Source organism: Odocoileus virginianus, chromosome 17 (genome assembly GCF_023699985.2).
Source record: "Odocoileus virginianus isolate 20LAN1187 ecotype Illinois chromosome 17, Ovbor_1.2, whole genome shotgun sequence".
Lineage (NCBI taxonomy): Eukaryota > Metazoa > Chordata > Mammalia > Artiodactyla > Cervidae > Odocoileus > Odocoileus virginianus.
Genome location: NC_069690.1, coordinates 43,511,330 through 43,529,959, shown reverse-complemented (window position 1 = coordinate 43,529,959; position 18,630 = coordinate 43,511,330). Strand labels below are relative to the sequence as shown.

General features: G+C 56.4%; 2 protein-coding genes and 1 long non-coding RNA gene across 4 annotated transcripts in view; 2 read left to right on the top strand and 1 right to left on the bottom strand.

Annotated features, from left to right (window-relative positions):
• Positions 1 to 7,006, top strand: part of CRHR1 (corticotropin releasing hormone receptor 1) — a 53,317-nt gene extending 46,311 nt beyond the window's left edge. Inside the window, exons 5-13 of the mRNA XM_020880994.2 lie at positions 178 to 284; positions 1,287 to 1,407; positions 1,614 to 1,767; positions 2,037 to 2,097; positions 4,164 to 4,236; positions 4,500 to 4,585; positions 4,824 to 4,959; positions 5,151 to 5,192; positions 5,731 to 7,006. Coding sequence (XP_020736653.2) covers positions 178 to 284; positions 1,287 to 1,407; positions 1,614 to 1,767; positions 2,037 to 2,097; positions 4,164 to 4,236; positions 4,500 to 4,585; positions 4,824 to 4,959; positions 5,151 to 5,192; positions 5,731 to 5,871 — 921 coding nt within the window. The 3' untranslated portion in view covers positions 5,872 to 7,006. The remainder of the gene's footprint in view (positions 1 to 177; positions 285 to 1,286; positions 1,408 to 1,613; positions 1,768 to 2,036; positions 2,098 to 4,163; positions 4,237 to 4,499; positions 4,586 to 4,823; positions 4,960 to 5,150; positions 5,193 to 5,730) is intronic.
• Positions 7,007 to 9,191: 2,185 nt separating this feature from the next.
• Positions 9,192 to 14,940, bottom strand: LOC110129603 (uncharacterized). Of its 2 annotated transcripts, XR_002311569.2 has the most exons (3): positions 14,862 to 14,940; positions 14,456 to 14,784; positions 9,192 to 11,993 (listed from the first exon to the last, which is right to left on the bottom strand). It is a non-coding gene; the product is annotated as an uncharacterized lncRNA (long non-coding RNA). The 2 variants fall into 2 exon arrangements; XR_002311555.2 differs by lacking the exon at positions 14,862 to 14,940 and having other exon boundaries at positions 14,456 to 14,852.
• Positions 14,941 to 15,028: 88 nt separating this feature from the next.
• On the top strand, positions 15,029 to 17,256 carry SPPL2C (signal peptide peptidase like 2C). The gene has a single exon (XM_020880879.2). It carries the CDS (start codon positions 15,089 to 15,091, stop codon positions 17,159 to 17,161), a length of 2,073 nt encoding a protein of 690 aa, XP_020736538.2. The 5' UTR covers positions 15,029 to 15,088; the 3' UTR covers positions 17,162 to 17,256.
• Positions 17,257 to 18,630: the final 1,374 nt, after the last annotated feature.

Below are 18,630 nucleotides of genomic sequence, written 5' to 3'. Positions count from 1 at the left end.
GACAGCACTGCTCTAGGGCCACACCTGATGCCAAGCAGGCTCAGGAAGGGCTAACTGTTGTCATCACGGGCACCCGAGGGAGGGAGGGCAGGCGGGTGGCCGTTCTGGCCGCCCGTGGGTGAGGGGTGCATTGGTGCAGGGGTCTCACCTCTGCCCCTCCCCTCTCTCTTATCTCAGAAGAAGAGCAAGGTGCACTATCACGTTGCCGTCATCATCAACTACCTGGGCCACTGCGTCTCCCTGGTGGCCCTCATGGTGGCCTTTGTCCTCTTTCTGCGGCTCAGGTGAGGAGGCCCTGGCACTGCCCCCTGCCCAGCGCCCTGGGCCTTTATCGGGCAGAGAAGCAAGATAACAAGAGGCAGTTTAGGGTGGGGGGCTGCTGGGGAAGGGGAGTCCTGCCCCCTCACTTCATGGGACAAGGTGACAAATACAGATGTCCCAGGTCTCTTGGAGCATCTGGTAGGGTCACTTCTGTACTCCTGCCAGTGACTGGGGTCACTGGAGGGGAAGGGGGTTGGCCAAAGCCCAGGCTCGCCTGGTGTCACCCACACTGAGTCCAGACTACTTGCACTCATTTGGCTGACCAGGAAGGTGGAGCCCCCTTTGGGTTTGAACCTGCCTGGGCCCAGCACGACTGCCAAGGATGCAGGTGGCAGCACCGGCCGAGTCTGTGCCAGGAATGGGGGGTGAGAACAGGCTGAGCATCAGGGCTGAAAGCTCGGAGGGAGGCATCTCGCTGGAGGCTGAGCCTCAAACCTGGAGCTACAGGGAGAGAGGGATGCCCATGGGAGAATGGCATTCCCAGTCGGCAAGCAGCCCCGTCCCCTCAGCACTGGACGTGGCAAGCTCTGTTTCAGAGCTTAGGTCTGAAATGAAGTGAAGTGAAAGTCACTCAGTTGTGTCCGACTCTTTGCAACCCCATGGACTATACAGTTCATGGAATTCTCCAGGCCAGAATACTGGAGTGGGTAGCCTTTCCCTTCTCCAGCGGATCTTCCCAACCCAGGAATTGAACCAAGGGTCTCCTTCATTGCAGGCGGATTCTTTACCAACTGAGCTATCAGGGAAGCCCTTGCTTAGGTCTGGGCAGGCCACAATTAGGAAGGGGTCTGTGACGTCAGGACAGCCCCTGCTGCCACTCCCCAGTGTGACTTAGCCAGCCTGCCCTGCTCGGAGCCTCAGCCTCCCCTCCATACATCTGGGCTGGAATGATGCTGGCAGCCGGTCCCTCATCTTCTCCCTCCCCCACTTGCCTCCTGTCACCCACTGACCCCTGCTGCCCCCAGGAGCATCCGGTGCCTGAGAAACATCATCCACTGGAACCTCATCTCAGCCTTCATCCTGCGCAATGCCACGTGGTTCGTGGTCCAGCTCACCATGAGCCCCGAAGTCCATCAGAGCAACGTGGTGTGTCCTGAGGGGGGCAGGCCCAGGGTCAGAGGAAGGGTCTAGGTGGGGTGGCCCTGGCAGAGCAGGGACGGGAACCAGGCCTTGGAGCCCACAGTGCCAGAGTGGATCCCAGGGGTGCCCCCATCCTGCCTGGAGTGGGCTGCTGTTTCCTCACATCCCCACCCCCCTCGGTTAATCATCACCTCTGATGGGGTGGGCGGCAGGGCTGGTGCAGGCTGGTGACAGCCGCCTACAACTACTTCCATGTGACCAATTTCTTCTGGATGTTCGGCGAGGGCTGCTACCTGCACACAGCCATCGTGCTCACGTACTCCACCGACCGGCTGCGCAAGTGGATGTTTATCTGCATCGGCTGGGGTGAGCGGGCCATCCTCCCCCTACCCAGGCCTGGGCCAGCTCGCTGGGGGCTGAGACCCAGGCCAGATGAGGGTGGTGGGGTGTGCACACAGCCCTCTGTCCCTACCTGGGGACAGGGACAGTGGGAACATTTCAAAGGAGGCGTGATGAGCCAGTGAGTACCTGGGGGACCCCTGCCCGCCTCTAGGCCCTGGGTTGTGCTGGGGGCCTCTGGGTCTGCATCCCCCAGACTCCACTGACAGGTCCTGTAGCACTGGTCTCTCCCCCAGGTGTGCCTTTCCCCATCATTGTGGCCTGGGCCATTGGGAAGCTGTACTACGACAATGAGAAGTAAGTCACCTCCTCTTCACTGCCCTCAGGGCCCCCTGAGCCCCAAGGCCCAGGTACCCAGCCCAGCCAAGCCTTACCCTCCCCGGGGACCTTCAGCCGTGTCACCTTCCCCCACAGGGCCACAGGTCTTCATCCACGTGGGGAGGCTCCTGGGGGTCAGACTCAATCTGAGTATCCCTAGCAGTGCTCTGCCTGAGGTGGGGCTGGACAGGTGGGTCGAGGCGCTTTACCTGTCTCAGGCTTTCATGACAAGCAGAACAGACTAAGGTTACTGGAAGTCCTTGGAGTCAAACCACCCAGGTTATGAATTGTGACTCCATCATTAGGTAGCTTTATGACCTTGCGGCATTTCCTGCCTCAGTTTTCTCATCTGCAAAATGGGCATCCTCATAATAGTGCCTTCCCTCAGAGTTGTTAGGGGAATGACATGAGTTAATATATATACATGTATATATGTGTATATATATATATATATATATATATCAAGCATTTAGAATGGAGTCTGGCACATAGGAAATGCGTATAAATGTTTTCTATTAATAAAGACATGTTTTAGCAAAAGGTCCTATGGATTTAATAGAAACTGATCCAATCTCAGAGACTCCTTCCATCTTTCAAGTCCTGAGGAGCTGTGTTTAAATAGAAGCAGGCGTTCCCAGTTGCCCCTGAAAACTCCACTTCTGGTGCCGTGGTTTTCGGCCTTGGCTCACATTAGAATCACCTGGGAAGCTTTGAAAAGTACTGATGGCCACTCTTGCCCTCCAGAGAGTTGGATGTCATTGGTCTGAAGTGTGATCTGGGCACCAGGGTTTTTTAAACCTGCCCAGGAGACTCTATTATGAAGCTAAACTTAAGAACCACTGTAAGAGGGAGGCAAAAAAAGTGGACAGGGGTGGCCAGGGGATGTGCCAGAATCTTCTTTATCAAGGTATCCTCAGGAACCCACTGTCTGACTGGGGTACCAGGCTGCCTCCATCAGCGTGGCTGTTCCTGTCCAACCCTGACAAGGAGCCTGGAAAATTACATCCACATTTATCAAGGTGATCCTTCCTGACTCCGGCCCAGCCCAGCTGTGGCTCTCTCTGTATTTGCGTAACTGATGGGGTGGGGGCCTGGGCTGGGCATCAAGGGCAGCTGACAGACAGAACTGGGGGCCTGACAGTGATTCCCAGGATGGTGACCTGGGTCCCAGAGCAGGAGCATTGTAAACCCTGTGCCTGAAGGTGTGCAAGTGAGCACAGGGGAGAAAGGACAGGTTTCAAAACCAGTGTGTGCATCTGGGCGCATCTTGGAGCCAAAAGGATGGCTGAGCTTGGAGCAAAGTCCGTCTGGGCGTCTCTGGAGCTCCACCTTGTGGTAAGATGCTGGCACTGCATCAGAAGGGATGCAGGTGGGAGACTTGAGAGAACCTGCGGACCCCCAGGCCAAGGACTGGACCTGGCCCCAGGACAGTTTGCCTTTGGTCCTTTTGAAAACTTGAATTTGCCTCCAATATTGAAAAAGTCAAGGGATTTCAGTTTCCTGTTTATGGAAGCATCATGATTTCTAGCTACTGTGGACTCTCATGATGAGACTGTAGCATCTCTGCACAAGGACCTAGGCCTTTCCAATGTGCCCCACACCAACCCACTCCCCAGACCTCCCTAGATCTTGCTGGAGGTGACATCAAGAAAATGCAAAGCAACTCTGCCTCTCGTGGCAGGCGTTAGCTACTGGGGTGGGGAGTGACTGCGTGACAGGTACAGGGCAAGGCCCCCCCTTTTGGGCATGCGACAGTGGGAACCATGTGTGTAGGACCCATGCCTATTCTATTCAGTGGGCTTTTCCACAATCCCCCTCCCTGCCACAGTGCCTGATTCCAGCTTTACATCTCAAAGGATGCTGTCCATTCTGCAGATGGAATAACTGAGGCATTGTGGTGGGATCCTGATCTTCTGCCCGGGTTAGAAGTGGGACACCCAGATCCTGGCTTTTGGCCCCAGTTCCTCCCTAGCCCAGCACTGTTTCTCTCTCTTGCTACTGAACTGGTTCCAGATGACCCTTCTCTTATTTCTGTGGCTTTCTAGGTGCTGGTTTGGCAAAAGGCCTGGGGTGTACACTGACTACATCTACCAGGGCCCAATGATCTTGGTCCTGCTGGTAAGAACCTGGGTAGGAGCGCGGTTGGGGGGGTGCTCAGTGGGGAGAGGCAGGCAGTACTTACAGTGGACTGAAAGTTTTCCTCTGCCTAGAGGTGGGGGGCACGGGGCCAGGAATGTGCTGGGCTCAAGCAGATAGAGGGAGAGCAGCAGGGTGGCAGAGGCCAGACCCAGGACAGCTGAGTCCCTGTCCTGTCCCCCACCTTCCCACCAGCATCTTGCACACACCTTGCCCAGGCCATCCCACTGTGTGTCAAATTACAGATCAATTTCATCTTCCTTTTCAACATCGTCCGCATCCTCATGACCAAACTCCGGGCATCCACCACCTCTGAGACCATTCAGTACAGGTAACCAGACCTGCCTCCCCCACCCATGGGGGGCTTCAGAGACCCCACCTCTGACCCAGGGTTTCCCCCCAGGCCTGAGAGTCCCTCCTGAAACCCCAGCTCCGCCCCTGTCTCAGACATTCCAAGGATGTGCTACAACCCTCCCCCAGATCCAGTCCTGTTCACCAAGTGGCAGGCTCCAGTTCCTTCCTGGGATGGGCTGTGACTCTGGGCCTCCTTCCCACCATTCACCCTTCAGGAAGGCTGTGAAGGCCACTCTGGTGCTGCTCCCCCTCCTGGGCATCACGTACATGCTGTTCTTCGTGAACCCTGGGGAGGATGAGGTCTCCCGGGTCGTCTTCATCTACTTCAACTCCTTCCTGGAATCTTTCCAGGTACCCACCCCTCCCCCAGCCTCCCAGCCCCGGCCTGTCCCCCTGCCCATCCCCTGCTCCTCTTCGGGTGGGGAGTCTCCCAGGCTGGGGCCTGGAAGGGCGGGAGGTTGGGGACAGAAAGGGGGTAACTCTGAGGCTGGGTGAGGCCACGCCTGCCCCAGTCCCTTGACCCGCCTTCCCCTCCATCCCAGGGTTTCTTCGTGTCTGTGTTCTACTGCTTCCTCAACAGCGAGGTAAGGACCCGGGGCCCCAGAACTCAGAATGGCAAGAGGCCTGCTGGGACCAGGGACTGTCTGTAGCCGCCTTCTGCCTGTCACACACCAACTCCGTCCTCCCCACTCCGTCCTCCTGGCTCCCAGCCCCTACAGGGATATTGTTGGGAGTTCTGGGAGGGTCCCTGCCACTTGCCACTCAGCTGCTGCAGTAATGAGCCCAGAAGCTGGGACTCCAGTCTCATCAATGAGTCTGTGAAATGGGTTGTTGAAAACCAGGAAGCTGAGCCCTAGGGCAGGAGGTTGAGGGCAGATGTGTGTGGGTTGAGGGTAGAGATTCTTCATGGCAAAGGCCACATGGCACCTTTGGGTGGATTTGAAAAAGGCACCCCTTCCTCATAACGCTTGAGAAAACTGTCCTAACAAATATGCAAATCAACGATGGTGATGATGTCAATGTTGCCGTTCCAAGGTGGCTCCCTGGATAGTTGCTTGTGGGGGGTGGGAGCGGGGGTTTGAAACCCGAGATCAGACCCTATTCTCTGCTGTGTGCCCACAGGTCCGCTCTGCCATCCGGAAGAGGTGGCACCGGTGGCAGGACAAGCACTCAATCCGCGCCCGCGTGGCTCGCGCCATGTCCATCCCCACCTCCCCGACGCGTGTCAGCTTTCACAGCATCAAGCAGTCCACAGCAGTGTGAGCTGGAGGACCACGAACCGGCCCCCGAGATCTACGGCTGGGGAGATGGCCGCCAGGCTTAGCCAGCCACCCTGTCTGTGGAGGGGACCAGCTCCCTCCCACACCTTCTGCCCCCAGGCTCAGCTGGCGCTGAGAGCCCAGGAGGTCCCTCCCCAATCCCCAGCTGAGCAGAAGTTCCAGGCCCATGGCTGCAGTCAGGGCCATGAGATGAGTAAAAAATAGCCTATAGGACTGGGCTGGGCCCAGGGCCTCTGGCTTCTCTTTGCCCACATCCTCCCTGGAAAATGGACTGGAAACAGGGTGGGCGCTAGACAGTGGGGACTCCAAAGCTGCATATGAGTCCTTTCAGAGCACAAGATGACAGCCCACTGAAGACCCCAGGATGTCCTCAGAGACTGTAGGGGGCCATTGGCTGCCCCACGGGCATCATGGGAAACTCTCGTCACAGCATCCGAGCCACCATGAGGATGCCTCCAGGCCTTAGCAGTGCTTAACGGCACCACTGGGAACCAAGACTCTGTTGTCAGAAGCCCTGGAGACATTGTTAGAAGTCAGATGGCATCTTGAGATATCAGGCTGCGTCACTGAAATCCTCCCAAACACCAGTCATCTGACCCCATGGCCCTGCCACCAGAAACAGCCTGCCTCGCTGCCTCACACCCTTGGGTCTTTACTGCTGCCCAGCCCACACAGGCTCCCCCTCCTCAGCCTCCTGCCCTAGGTGTCCCCCCTTTGTAAGATGATGGGGACGTGGGAGGGTGACAGAACAGAAGCCAGTGTGTGCCCCCACCAAAGCCAGCCTCCCTTTGAAGGGGGCAGAGAATGCTGGGGCCACCCAGCCCACTGGCTTCAGTGACCCGGCCTCTGGGACAACCCCTCTGCTGGCCAAAGGGGTCCTGCAGCCCTTGGATGACCTCTGGGGCAGCATCACTAGCTAAGCCAAAATAGAAGGGGGTGGGGCGCTGGGCCCCTCCCTGCCCCGAGTTCCCCAGAGCGCCAGCCAGCTGGCCGCTTACACGCCAGGTAAGGAGCCAGCCACATCCAGAGGGAATGGACAGCCAGAGCAGGACTTTGGGGGGCTGGGGCTGGGAGATGGGGGTGGTTGGTGTAAATTATAATATTTATCTTTCAACCAGCACTTGTGAAGGCCTTGTGTGTGCCAGGGCTGGCTTGGGAGGGCATCCCAAAGAAACAGGCCACTTTCAGCCCTTAGGACCACTGTGTGGCTGGGGCTCCAGTGGAATGCACACATCTGCCAGGGATGGCACTCTAGGGGGCCCCTGAGGCTAGCAGAGAACTTAGGAGAAGGGTGTAGGTCTGCGGGGCCCAGGTAATAAGGGCAGCTCTCATGAGAGGGTGAACTGTAGGGAGAAGGGCTGTGGCAAACCATGCAGATGGAGGACACCGCGAGCGGGCTGCAGCCTGAGCAAAGGTGAGGCGGTGGGACCAGGCAGCCTTGTGTCCCAGCCCCAGGGGAGGAGCTGGGCTGGTAACAGAAAGGGGTTAAGAAGCAGGGGAGGCTGTACAGGCTTGAATGCTGCCTTAGCATGGAAACCCCCGAAGCAGACCGGGAGACAAGGCTTCGAGAACCAACTCCAGGGCAGGGGCGCGCATGCCCACCACCACGGTCGACGGTAGCTCAGTCCTGCTGCGGAAGCTGGGGCAGCCAGGTGGGACCCACACCTGCGTCATCCCACCCACGGGGCCAAGGAAGTTTATCCACCACCCCTCCGGGGGCAGTAGTTCCACACCTGCGAAGGCCAGGAGCGAGCTGAGCACAGCGTGAGCCGGTCCTCAGGACAGGAGGTGGTTGGGACACAGAAACTCCACCCACCACTCTCAGGCCTGGGCCTTGCCTCTGAGTCTCTGACCCGGAAGCAGGGCCACGCAGGGGTGTGTGTGCACGCGCACATGCATGCACACAGTCAGGGACACCCACACACGTGCACACGGGTGCGTGTGGCATCAGGCTACCAGGACAGATGACTGTGGTGCTGGGAGCCCGGAAGCGTCTGCTGGGGGAGGGAGGCTCCAGAGGGTCTGGCCGCTCCCGGAGGGGGGAGCCAGGGTGTCCCTGAAGCCAAGTGGGGTACCTGCTCTGCCGACTCCCCGGGCATTGTCCTCTTAAGGACACAGTGGGAGGACCAGCTGATCAGAGGAGGCTGTGAGAAGGGGACCAGGGGCCACCTGGATAGAGACAGGCTGACAGCTTCCAGAGCAGCTGGGGGGAACCCCATAAAGAGTCCCCCAAAAGAAGGGCCAGAATTGATGGCTGATCTCAAATGGCCACAAAGGAGGCCCATGGAAGGCATCTTTCTCAGTGATGCCTTCCACCCAACGAAGGAGAGTGAGAAAACAAGGCTTTATTTAAACGGTGTCGAGATGTGGAGTCAGGGGAGAGTCCAAGGGCACAGGAGCCTGAGAGGGGCTAGGGGACTGTGGGGGGAGTTTATAGGCAAGGGGACCAAGCTGGGGCGGTCCCCCTTTCCTGCTTGTCCTCCTGGCTATTTTTTTAATATTTAGTATTTATTTATTTGAGTCTTATAATGATAATATTTATTATTTATTTATTTATACACAGGGTCTTAGTGGCAGCACTCAGGATCTCTGCTCTTCATTGTGGCATGTGGGATCCTTAGGTGCAGCATGTGGGATCTAGTTCCCTGACCAGGGATTGAACCTGGGCCTCCTGCATTGGGACCTTAAGAGTCTTAGCAACTGGACCACCAGGGAAGTCCCCCTCCTGGCTGTTTTAACTGATGGGAGCCATTCACACACCTGCTGTGCACTCAGCCCTTTGTGAGGTAGGGGGGCGATTGGCACCCCCAGGACATATGCCGGCAACAGGCTGCAAAGTATAGAGCTGCCAATGCTGGAAGGCCACAGGAAGACATCCAAGCAAGGCTGGCAGTCATTACAGAAGTTGCAGGGGGTCCCCGGGCAGGCAGGGGGCTAGTCCAGATGACCTCAAGATCCCTCTTGTTCAGACACTGTAAAGGGTGGAGGGGCTGCTAGGGCACAGCTGGGAACATCTGGGCTGCAAACAACTGCCAGAGGCAGGTGTGCAGTGTTTAACCCTTCCATGGGCTCCAGAGCTGGGCTCAAGGCAAGCCCTCCAGTGGGGTTTCTGAGGGTCGTTCTGCTCGGAGCGTTGGCTTGTGTGTGGGTGGGAAGGGAGGTCCCTTGGGGCTGTGGGAGGTGTGATGGGCCAGGGGACATGCCATCACCACACCGTGGGAAAGGGCCAGGCAGCTGCAGGGTGGGGGTCACTGCAGGACAGGCCCCTCTATGAAACTGGGAAGAATTTTTCTCCATGCCACACCCAGAGGCTGCAGTTCCCTCCAATTCCCCCCACCTGAGCCCTTTTCTCCTTGAGACCCTCCCTCGCAGGCTCAGATCACCAGTGGAGCAAAAACCACCCTGGGGTTTGGGTTTTCCAGTTCTGGCTCCCCACTTCCCTGAGTGCAACAGTATAGCCCCTGCTTTGGGGTCCCCGGCTTCTCCTCCAGGCCTGTTCAGCCCCCTGCTGCTGCTAATAGGACCCAGAGTGGGACCCCAACAGACACCCCAGAACCCGAAGAGGGCAGAGGGTTGCAGATCAAGGAGGAAGGGAGGTTTTAGAATCCAGACAATAATTAATTGTGGGCATTTGTAGATTGCTTTGCAATCCACAAAATCCTTTATAACATTCACGGAAAATGGAATCAGCCCATTTTCCTGCCGAGAAAACTGCCAAGTGGACTCCTCTGAGATCAAAGTTCTCCAAATCCAGGTCTCCTTCCACCCCGTCAGTTAACTGGAGTCACTGGGCTTGGGTTTAGGGAGGTCAGGACTGATAAAGCAGTTCTGGGGGGAGGGGACAGCGAGGAGGACTGGGGGTTTCAGACTGTCTGATGGGGTAAGTCCCAGGCAAATACCAGCCCGGCCCAGAGATGGCCCACCCGTGTCAGGCTGCTGAGCCCAACTGGGTGACAGCCATGAGGGTTCTCTACATCCAGCAACTCCTTCCCTACCTTCCCAACACCCCGCCCCCCTCCACTCCTTAAAATGAGGCTTAACTGCAAACAATACAGCCCACATCCACCAGAAGCCTCTGAGGGTCTCCACGCCCAGCCCATGTGAGGCTGCCGCTGGCCTGCAGCTCAGGGGTCCCTCAAGCTCACCTCATGCAGCCCCCCGACTTCAAACTCACCTTCCCACCTTTGGGTCAAACAGAAGGGGTGCTCCCTGCAGTTTTCCATCAGCAGTACCATCAGTGAGTGCTCACCCGGAGCCCCTCTGCTAAGCCCCCCCCACACGGATCTCATCTACCCTTCATACCACCCTATGAGGCAAGATCTGTTATCCCCATTTAACAGGTGGGGGAAGTGATGCCCAGAGAGGTTAACGGATGTGCCTGGGAGCACCCAGCAGTGGCCCAGGTAGATGTGAACCCCGGCCAGCCTCACTCGGCCCCCCTGGTGTTTAAACCCTAAACGGCAGAATTTCTTGTGGAGTCCCCTCCCTGCCCCACTGCTCCTGCCAACCCTCTTCTAAGGAAATTCCCCAGTTTCTCCAGTTTGTGGACAAACAGGGTTCAGAGACGAAGCTAGATGCAGGAGTTTGTGCCTGTAAAGCCATGGGGCTCCCGTGGCCCTCTCCCTGAACCAGCCCACCCTCCCCGAGTCCCTAGCCCTGTCCCGGCTCCATTTCATTTCAGAGCATCACCTCTTATTCTTTTCCTTCCATTTTCCCACACCCCCTGCAGATGCTGCTGGGCAGACTCAGGTCAAGAGAGGCCTGGACCAAGTATATTTCTCAGAGCTCTCGGTGTACTAGAAACACCGATGACCATCATTTGGAAATAATTCCAGGCACCACCTAAGTCCCCAAACAGAAGGCAGGGACACTGTCCCAGCCTGCCCTGGGTGGCGACCCTGAGAGTCCAGACCATAGCTAAGGGGAGGCAGCCAGGAGGGACCAGAAGCTGGAGACCAGAGGATGCCCTCAAGGAAAGGGGTGAAATCTGGGGGGCATGGGGAGAGAGGGTGCCGCAGAGTCTTAAAGCAGAAACACTGGCTGGGGAGTGGGCACCAGCCATTCACGTGACTGCGCCTACCAGGCCTCCTGCAGGGGGCTGTAGGGGCACAGAGTGGCCATGGAGAGGAGCCAATCCAGGACTGGGGGCTGATGCTGGGGCTGGGGGGCAAGATGGGGGATCTGGGGAAGCAGCAATTAGACAAGACGCCCAAAAGCCTTGATGAGTTGGATCCTGGCAAGAGCTGAGGAGGAAATGAGTCCAGAGAATTCTTTTGATCCCATGACTGCCAGGAGCCCAAGGGTAGATGGCGGAGCGGGAGGCAGGAGCAGCCTCTGTTTCGGGTTTCAGGGGGTGTTTTCTGAACCCCACATCAGGGCACATGCTGGTCTGATGAACTCCAGGACAGGTACAACAAGGCCTGTCCTGAGCACAGTGCTCCTGGAGGGGACTGAAGTTGCTCCTTGTTTTGTTCTTTAGAAAACTGGGGGACTTCCCTGGTGGCCCAGTGGTTAAGAATCTGCCTGCCAGTGCAGGGAACATGTGTTCAATTCATGGTCCAGGAAGATTCCATCTGCCGAGGAGCAACTAAGCCTGTGAGCCACAACTACTGAAGCCTGCAACTGCCCTAGAGCCCAGGCTCCTCAACACGAGAAGCCACTGGAGTGAGAAGCCCACACACCGCAACTAGAGAGTAGCCCGCACGCAGCAACGAAGACCCAGCGCAGCCCCAAAACCAAATAAATTAAAAATTAAAAAATTACAGTAAAATACACACAGCATCAAACTTACCATCTCAACCAAGTGTACAATTCAGCATATTAAATACACTCATGATGTTGTAAAACCATTGTCACTATCCAGCTCCAGAACTTTTTCATCTCTCTGATGAAACCCCAGACCCCCAACTCTCCTTCCCGCCAGCCACCACCACCTGCTTTCTGTCTTGATGATTTGCCTGTTCTGGATATTTCATAAAAGTGGAGTTGTGCAGGATCTGTCCTCCTGTGTCTGGCTTCTTTCCCTTGCTTAATGTTCTCAAGGTCTGTCTACATCGTTGCGTGATCAGAACTTCATCCCTTTGTAGGGCAGAATGATGCTGCATCCTACGGGGGCAACATACTTTCTCTAGCCATCCATCAGCTGAAGGATGTCTGGGTTCTTTTCATCTACTCCAACTCATTGTGAAGAGTGCTGCTACAAACATTCAAGTACAATTTTTTGTTTGAACAGCTGTTTTCCGTTCTTTGGGGTATACGCCCAGGAGTGGAACTGCTGGGTCTTGTGATAAATTTCTGTTTATAATCTACCATAGAACCACCAAGTGTCTTCTACAGCGGCTGTACCATTTACAGCATCCTCACCAGCAATGTATGAGAATCCTAATTTCTCCACATATATGCCGAAATCTGGGTTTTTTTTTTTTCCATTTTAAAATTTTTATTTATTTATTTTTTTTATTTTTTTTGGGTGCTCTGCACAGATCTTGATCCTCAGTCAAGGACTGAAACTGCACCCCCTGCAGTGGAAGAGTGGAGTTTCAACCATTGGACTGCCAGGCAAGTCCCCAAAACTTGCTATTATCTGGTTTGTTATTTTTATAATAGCTACTCCCAGTAGGCATTTTAGTCTTTGGTTTTATAAGACCCAGGACTCTACCTGAGGTAGAGTCTAGCTAAACATCAGTAGCTGGGGCGGGAAGGGGGGACTGGGGTTGGGGGGGGCCTTCGGAGAGATTTCTATTATCATAGCCCTGCTTTACCAAGCATCGGGGTGCTCAGATGCAGAGAGGTGAGCCCAGTCTAGACACTGCTCCACTCGTAAGAACTACACCAGCCGACCGTCCCTTGCCTACCAGCCCCTGACTGATATACCTGTCCTCTCTCTGCAAAGGGAGCCCAGGGAGGGGCAGCTGGCAGCTTCCTCCACTGGCCCTGACACTTCACCCTCACTGGCTGGGGATCTGCTCAGCAGTCAGTTGTCTCTGTTCCCTAAAGTGTTTCTGACAGTTAATTTGTCATTGTAATTACTATTTGTAATCTAATTAAATGTTATATGAATGGATGAAACAGAAATGCACAGACAATCAGGGTTGTTATTTCTTACAAAAATGCGGTTGATGCTTTGAAAGACACAATCTGAATCATACAGAATATCTGACACCTGTCAAGTCAGGTATGGGTGAGACAAATGTCACCCACTGGGTGGAAGGGGACTGTCAGAGTCTACAAGGTTCTGCTCATCAACCTCTTGGCAAAGGTCCCTTAAGCTCACCCTCCACAAGGCACCCGAAGCTGGGTGTTGGAGATTTGCCATCCCACTGATGTGGAGTTCACGAGGTGCGTGCATACCAAGTCGCTTCATTCGTGTCCGACCCTTTGCGACCCCATGGACTGCAGCCCGCCAGGCTCCTCTGTCCAGGGGAGTCTCCAGGCAAGAGTACTGGAGTGGGTTACCATCCTCTCCTCCAGGGAATGAGGAAAGTAAGGCTTGGGAATTCCCTGGTGGTCCAGTGGTTAGGACTCAGCACTTTCACTGTCATGGGTATGGGTTCAATCCTTGGTCAGGGAACTAATATCTCAGAAGCCACGAGGCATGACCAAAAAAAAAAAAAAAAAAACAGAAAAGAAAAGAAAATCTGAATTGTGATCACGACATGTTAAGGATGGGCCTCTGGTCTCCTGGATGTGGTGGTGGCACTGTCCTTGGAGGTAGGGCCTGAAGGTCAAGAATGGGCAGTGTGGAAGGCCTTGGGGCAGAGATTAGAGCTGCAGTCAAGCAGTCAGGGAGCCAGGCTGACCCCAGGCAGTTCCCAGGACAGGGCAACACCTAAGCGACGTGTGTCTAGAGTGAGAGCTGGATCTGGGGGCTGGGATTAGGGCCTATGGGGTGGGCTTTTCTGAGCCTCACTGTACTCATCCACAAAGTGGATGTATTTGGGTAAGGTTCAGCCAAACTGTGGTGCTGGAGAAGACTCTTGGGAGTCCCTTGGACAGCAAGGAGATCAAACCAGTCAATCTTAAAGGAAATCAACCCTGAATATTCATTGGAAGGACTGGGTGCTAAAGCTGAAGCTCCAATACTTTGGCCACCTGATGCAAAGAGCCAACTCATTGGAAAAGACCCTTGATGCTGGGAAAGATTGAGGGCAGGAGGAGAAGGAGAGAGGGACGACAGAGGATGAGATGGTTGGATGGCACCACTGACTCCATGAACATGAGTTTGAGCAAACTCCAGGAGATACTGAAGGACAGGGAAGGCTGGCGCATTGCAGTCCCTGGGGTCACAAAGAGTCACACACCATTTACCGACTGAACAACAAAGCTGCTGTAACAGACCTACAAGAAGCCTGTGGCTTAAGGAAGATAACATACGTTAACAGTCCACGATGAGTATCCCATACCCCATGCAAGCATCCGGGGACCTGGCGCCTTCACTCCCTTTCTCCCCATCTCTTAGGACATCGCCCCTCTCCACAGATGACAGCCTGTCCACGAGCGGCTTGTGAGAAAAAGAAAGAGGAGGGCACGGAGCCCATGGTCTCTGTCCAGGTTCCTGAGGAACTCACCTCATTTCTGCTCGACTCCAATGCGAGAAACGGCCACGTGGCCTTTCCTAAATCCTGGTTGGTCTGGGAACGAAGTTCCGGTCATACGCCTGTGCAAAGCGACATCATCTGAAGAAGGGCTCACAGCCTTGTGCTGGATGGGTGCAGTAATACCCTCTTGCAGGAGGCTGTGACTGCAGAAAAAGTACCTGGCACTCAAGATGAGCTCGATAAAAATGTACAACATCGCGGAGCTCGGGGATCCCAGGGGCCCAGGAAACCGTCTGGTCTAATGTCCTCATTTCTCGAAGTTACAGAAATAGGCAGAGAGGGCCAGGCACCTGCAGGGTCTGTAAAGGGCAAGGTTGGTCCCAAATCCTGTCTGAGATCCTCAAGCCCATCCCCCCCACCTCTTGTTTCAAATGACCTGGTCCAGTTCCTCCTAGGCAGATGACCTCTCCACCTGGAGGCAGGGGTGGGGGACAGGACCCCCAGAGGCTGCCCAGCTTTGTGACTAGGTAGGTGTGGCCCTGGTTTCCTGGACTGTCGGCCAAGCAGCCGCTCTGTGACAGCGGGCCACACCCAGCCCTGGGAGGGGTCAGGGGGCCGCGGGCAGCTGCCACACTGGGACGCAGCGGTAGGTGCCTGCGGAGGATGGCGTGCCTGGGTTTCCGCCTCTTTCTCCTCCTCCTCTTCCTCCTGGCCAGCACCGCGGCCCAGGGGGAGTACGGCGTGGTCCACGTGGTGTCGGACACCTGGAGCAAGGACTACTGCATCCTCTTCCGCTCCGACTACGTCACCCTGCCCCGGGACCTGCAGCACGCCCCGCTCCTGCGCCTGCACGACGGCACAGGCACGCCCTGGTGCCCAGGCCAGGACTCCTCCCACCAGGCCCACCCCGACGGCTCCGCCAGCCAGCGGCCCCTCCACCGGACCACCGCCATGGTCATGAGGGGCAACTGCAGCTTCTACGACAAAGGCTGGCTGGCTCAGGGCCGAGGCGCCCACGGGTTGCTCATCGTGAGCCGGGTCAGCGGCCAACAGTGCTCAGACATCACCCCGGCGGCCCAGAACCCCCACAAGCCCCTCCCAGACCTCACCATCCCCGTGGCCGTGCTCCGCTACACCGACATGCTGGACATCCTCAGCCACACCCATGGAGGCAACGGGGTCCACGTGGCCTTGTACGCCCCCCCGGAGCCCATCCTCGACTACAACATGGTGGTCATCTTCCTCCTGGCCGTGGGCACCGTGGCCATGGGCGGCTACTGGGCCGGCGTGACTGAGGCTGAAAGGCTGCAGCGGCGCCGGGCGCGAGGGGGCGGGGGGCCCGGCGGTCACCCTCCGCAGGGGGCCCTGGCGGCCCGGCGGGGGCCCGAAGACGACGACGAGGACGCGCCGGTGGACTTCACGCCGGCCATGACGGGCGCGGTGGTCACCATGTCCTGCTCCATCATGCTGCTGCTCTATTTCTTCTACGACTGCTTTGTCTACGTCATGATCGCCATCTTCGGGCTGGGCGCGGGCACCGGCCTCTACAGCTGCTTGGTGCCCGTGGTGCGCCACCTGCCCGTGTGGCGGGACCAGCGGCCCCTGCCCGGCCTCCGGGCCCGCCCGCAGCTGCCCCTGCTGCTGCTGGCTGGCCTGTGCCTGGTGGTGACGGCCCTCTGGGTCGCCTACCGGAAAGAGGACCGCTGGGCGTGGCTGCTGCAGGACACGCTGGGCGTGGCCTACTGCCTCTTCGTCCTGCGGCGCATGCGCCTGCCCACCCTCCAGAGCTGCGCCTCCTTCCTGCTGGCCCTGCTAGTCTTCGACGTCTTCTTCGTCTTCATCACACCCCTGCTCACCAGGACCGGCGAGAGCATCATGGTTGGGGTGGCCTCGGGCCCGGCAGATTCCGTGAGCCATGAGAGGCTGCCCATGGTCCTCAAGGTGCCCCGGCTGAGCTTCTCGGCCTTGACCCTGTGTGACCAGCCCTTCTCCATCCTCGGCTTCGGTGACATCGTGGTCCCCGGCTTCCTGGTGGCCTACTGTCACCGCTTTGACGTGCAGATGCGCTCGCGGCAGGTCTACTTCGTGGCCTGCACAGCGGCCTACGCTGCAGGCCTGCTGGTCACCTTCTTTGCCATGGCCCTCATGCAGATGGGCCAGCCTGCCCTGCTCTACCTGGTGTCCAGCACCCTGCTCACCAGCCTGGCCGTGGCCGCCTGCCGCCAAGAGCTCGCCCTCTTCTGGACAGGCCAGGTGAGAGCCACAGCCCTCACCTGGCCTGCGCCAGGGCTCTGCAGTGTCCCTTCAGTTGGTTCTGAGCAGAAGCGGGAGCATGCAGCAGACACCCACAGGGCCTGGGAGCTCGAGGGGGCCACCATCTCTACCCTGGCAGGAGACTTAGATAGCAGCCTTGGGGAGGGCACGGCTGAGACTGTCACCATATCTGAAGGTGAAGCCACCAGTCTAGAAGGCCACAGTGACAGCTCTGAGGGTTGGAGCGATGCCAACCTGGAGCCCGGTGACCTGTCGAGTACCCCTTCTGGGGCCTCAGAGGAGCTCTTACCACTGATGCCAACGGCCATGCTGATACCGCTCAGGCCACCGCCCTCGGGGCTGGGCCACATCCAGGCCCAGGCCCAGGCCCAGGCCCACGAGGCCAGCCTGCCCTGGACTGGCCTTCACAAGAGGAAGAGCCTTAAGGTAAAGAAGAGCATGTCGACCCAAGCTCCCTTGTGAACCAGGAGCCCTGGGACATGTGCCTCTAGACTATCACAGAGCAAAGCCACGTGTGACAAAAATAAATTGGGGCATTAAAGATATTCTGTATCTACCCCATGGAGCCTCTTTGTTAGGACTGTAAGGAAGCAGTGACCATGGAATCAGTTCATGTAGAGCCTGCAGGGTCCTTGGGACAGACCACATCTGACTGTCCCTGCAGCCCAACCCCAGCCTCATTGCCCATCTTTTTCTCTTGCTCACGTCCAATCAAACCATTACTGTTCCTTGATTATGCCACGTCCTCTCCTTGTCCTTTGCACATGCTGTTTCCTCTAGCTGAGACACCCTTCCCACCCCAGACAGAAATGCTGAAGCCCAGATGAAACATTTCTAAGCAGCCTTCCAGCGTCAGCTCACATCCACCCTTCCTGCTAAGCATTCTTGCTCTATAAGCATCCTGGACAGCAGCATCACACCCAGTGTGTACCTACTGTCATCCACCTGTTGCATTCACAGACATCAAGTATGCAGCTGCTGTGTACCCCACCCTGTTGGTGGGCACAGAGGGAGTGTGCTATCCAGCTGGAGGAAGGGTGGTGGGGGATGGAGAACAGATAAGAAACAACACTAGAATCATCTCAAAATGGGGATGGAGAGGTTGGAGCCGGAGTGAAAGAATTTAGGAGACCACGGCTCTAGTTCCCACACTTCCTTCACTGACCTTGGATAATAAACCGGTCTCTTAAACCCTTTGGGGCTTAGGAGTCTCATCCTCAACATGAGACTTATAATACCGTGTCTATCTGGAGGCAGGGACATGGACAAGATGACCTCTTGAGGACCCCACGATTCCTTAAGCTTTAGAGTATGTTTATATGTTGCTTAAGCAGAGGAAACAAACTCTGAAGTGAGGGAAGACTTGCAGAGTCTATATGGGAAGGGTAGTGTGGGAAAAGACAGTGGTTAGAGTTCGGGAGCCAGCAGCCTACCAGAAATTCCAGCTCTACCACTAATCTGTCCTGTGTCACTGAGCAAGTGATTTAAAGTCGTGGTGCCTCAGTTTCTTCACCTGTTGAATGGGATAATAATAGGACCTACCATGGTTTGGGGGACATCTGACGGCACTGGCTTACATAAGAGCACTAATGCAGTGCATGTAGGGAGAGTGATGTAAATGTTAACTCTGTTTATATTATGCCCTTTTGTGAAAGTAGCTGAAACAGTCAAATCCAACTCCTACAAGCCTTTGAATTCCGGTGTCAGTTTCCTCCCCTCCACACCCAGCAAGCCTGCCCTGACCACCACCAGGGTGCACACACCAGCCTCCACACACACATCTTCCTTCTCTCCCCAGGGCCTTCCCACCTGCTGGGTCCTCTACATGCACCTTTCTACTCCTCCCTCCCCCAGAATCGGGTCTGACCAGTTTCTTGTCCTTCCAGCCCCAGCCTCAGGGAGGCCTTCCTTGATGACCTTTCTTTTAAAAA

Bases quoted from the DNA above. Each gene is read 5' to 3' on its own strand.
- SPPL2C (XM_020880879.2), top strand. From the start codon at position 15,089: ATGGCGTGCCTGGGTTTCCGCCTCTTTCTCCTCCTCCTCTTCCTCCTG.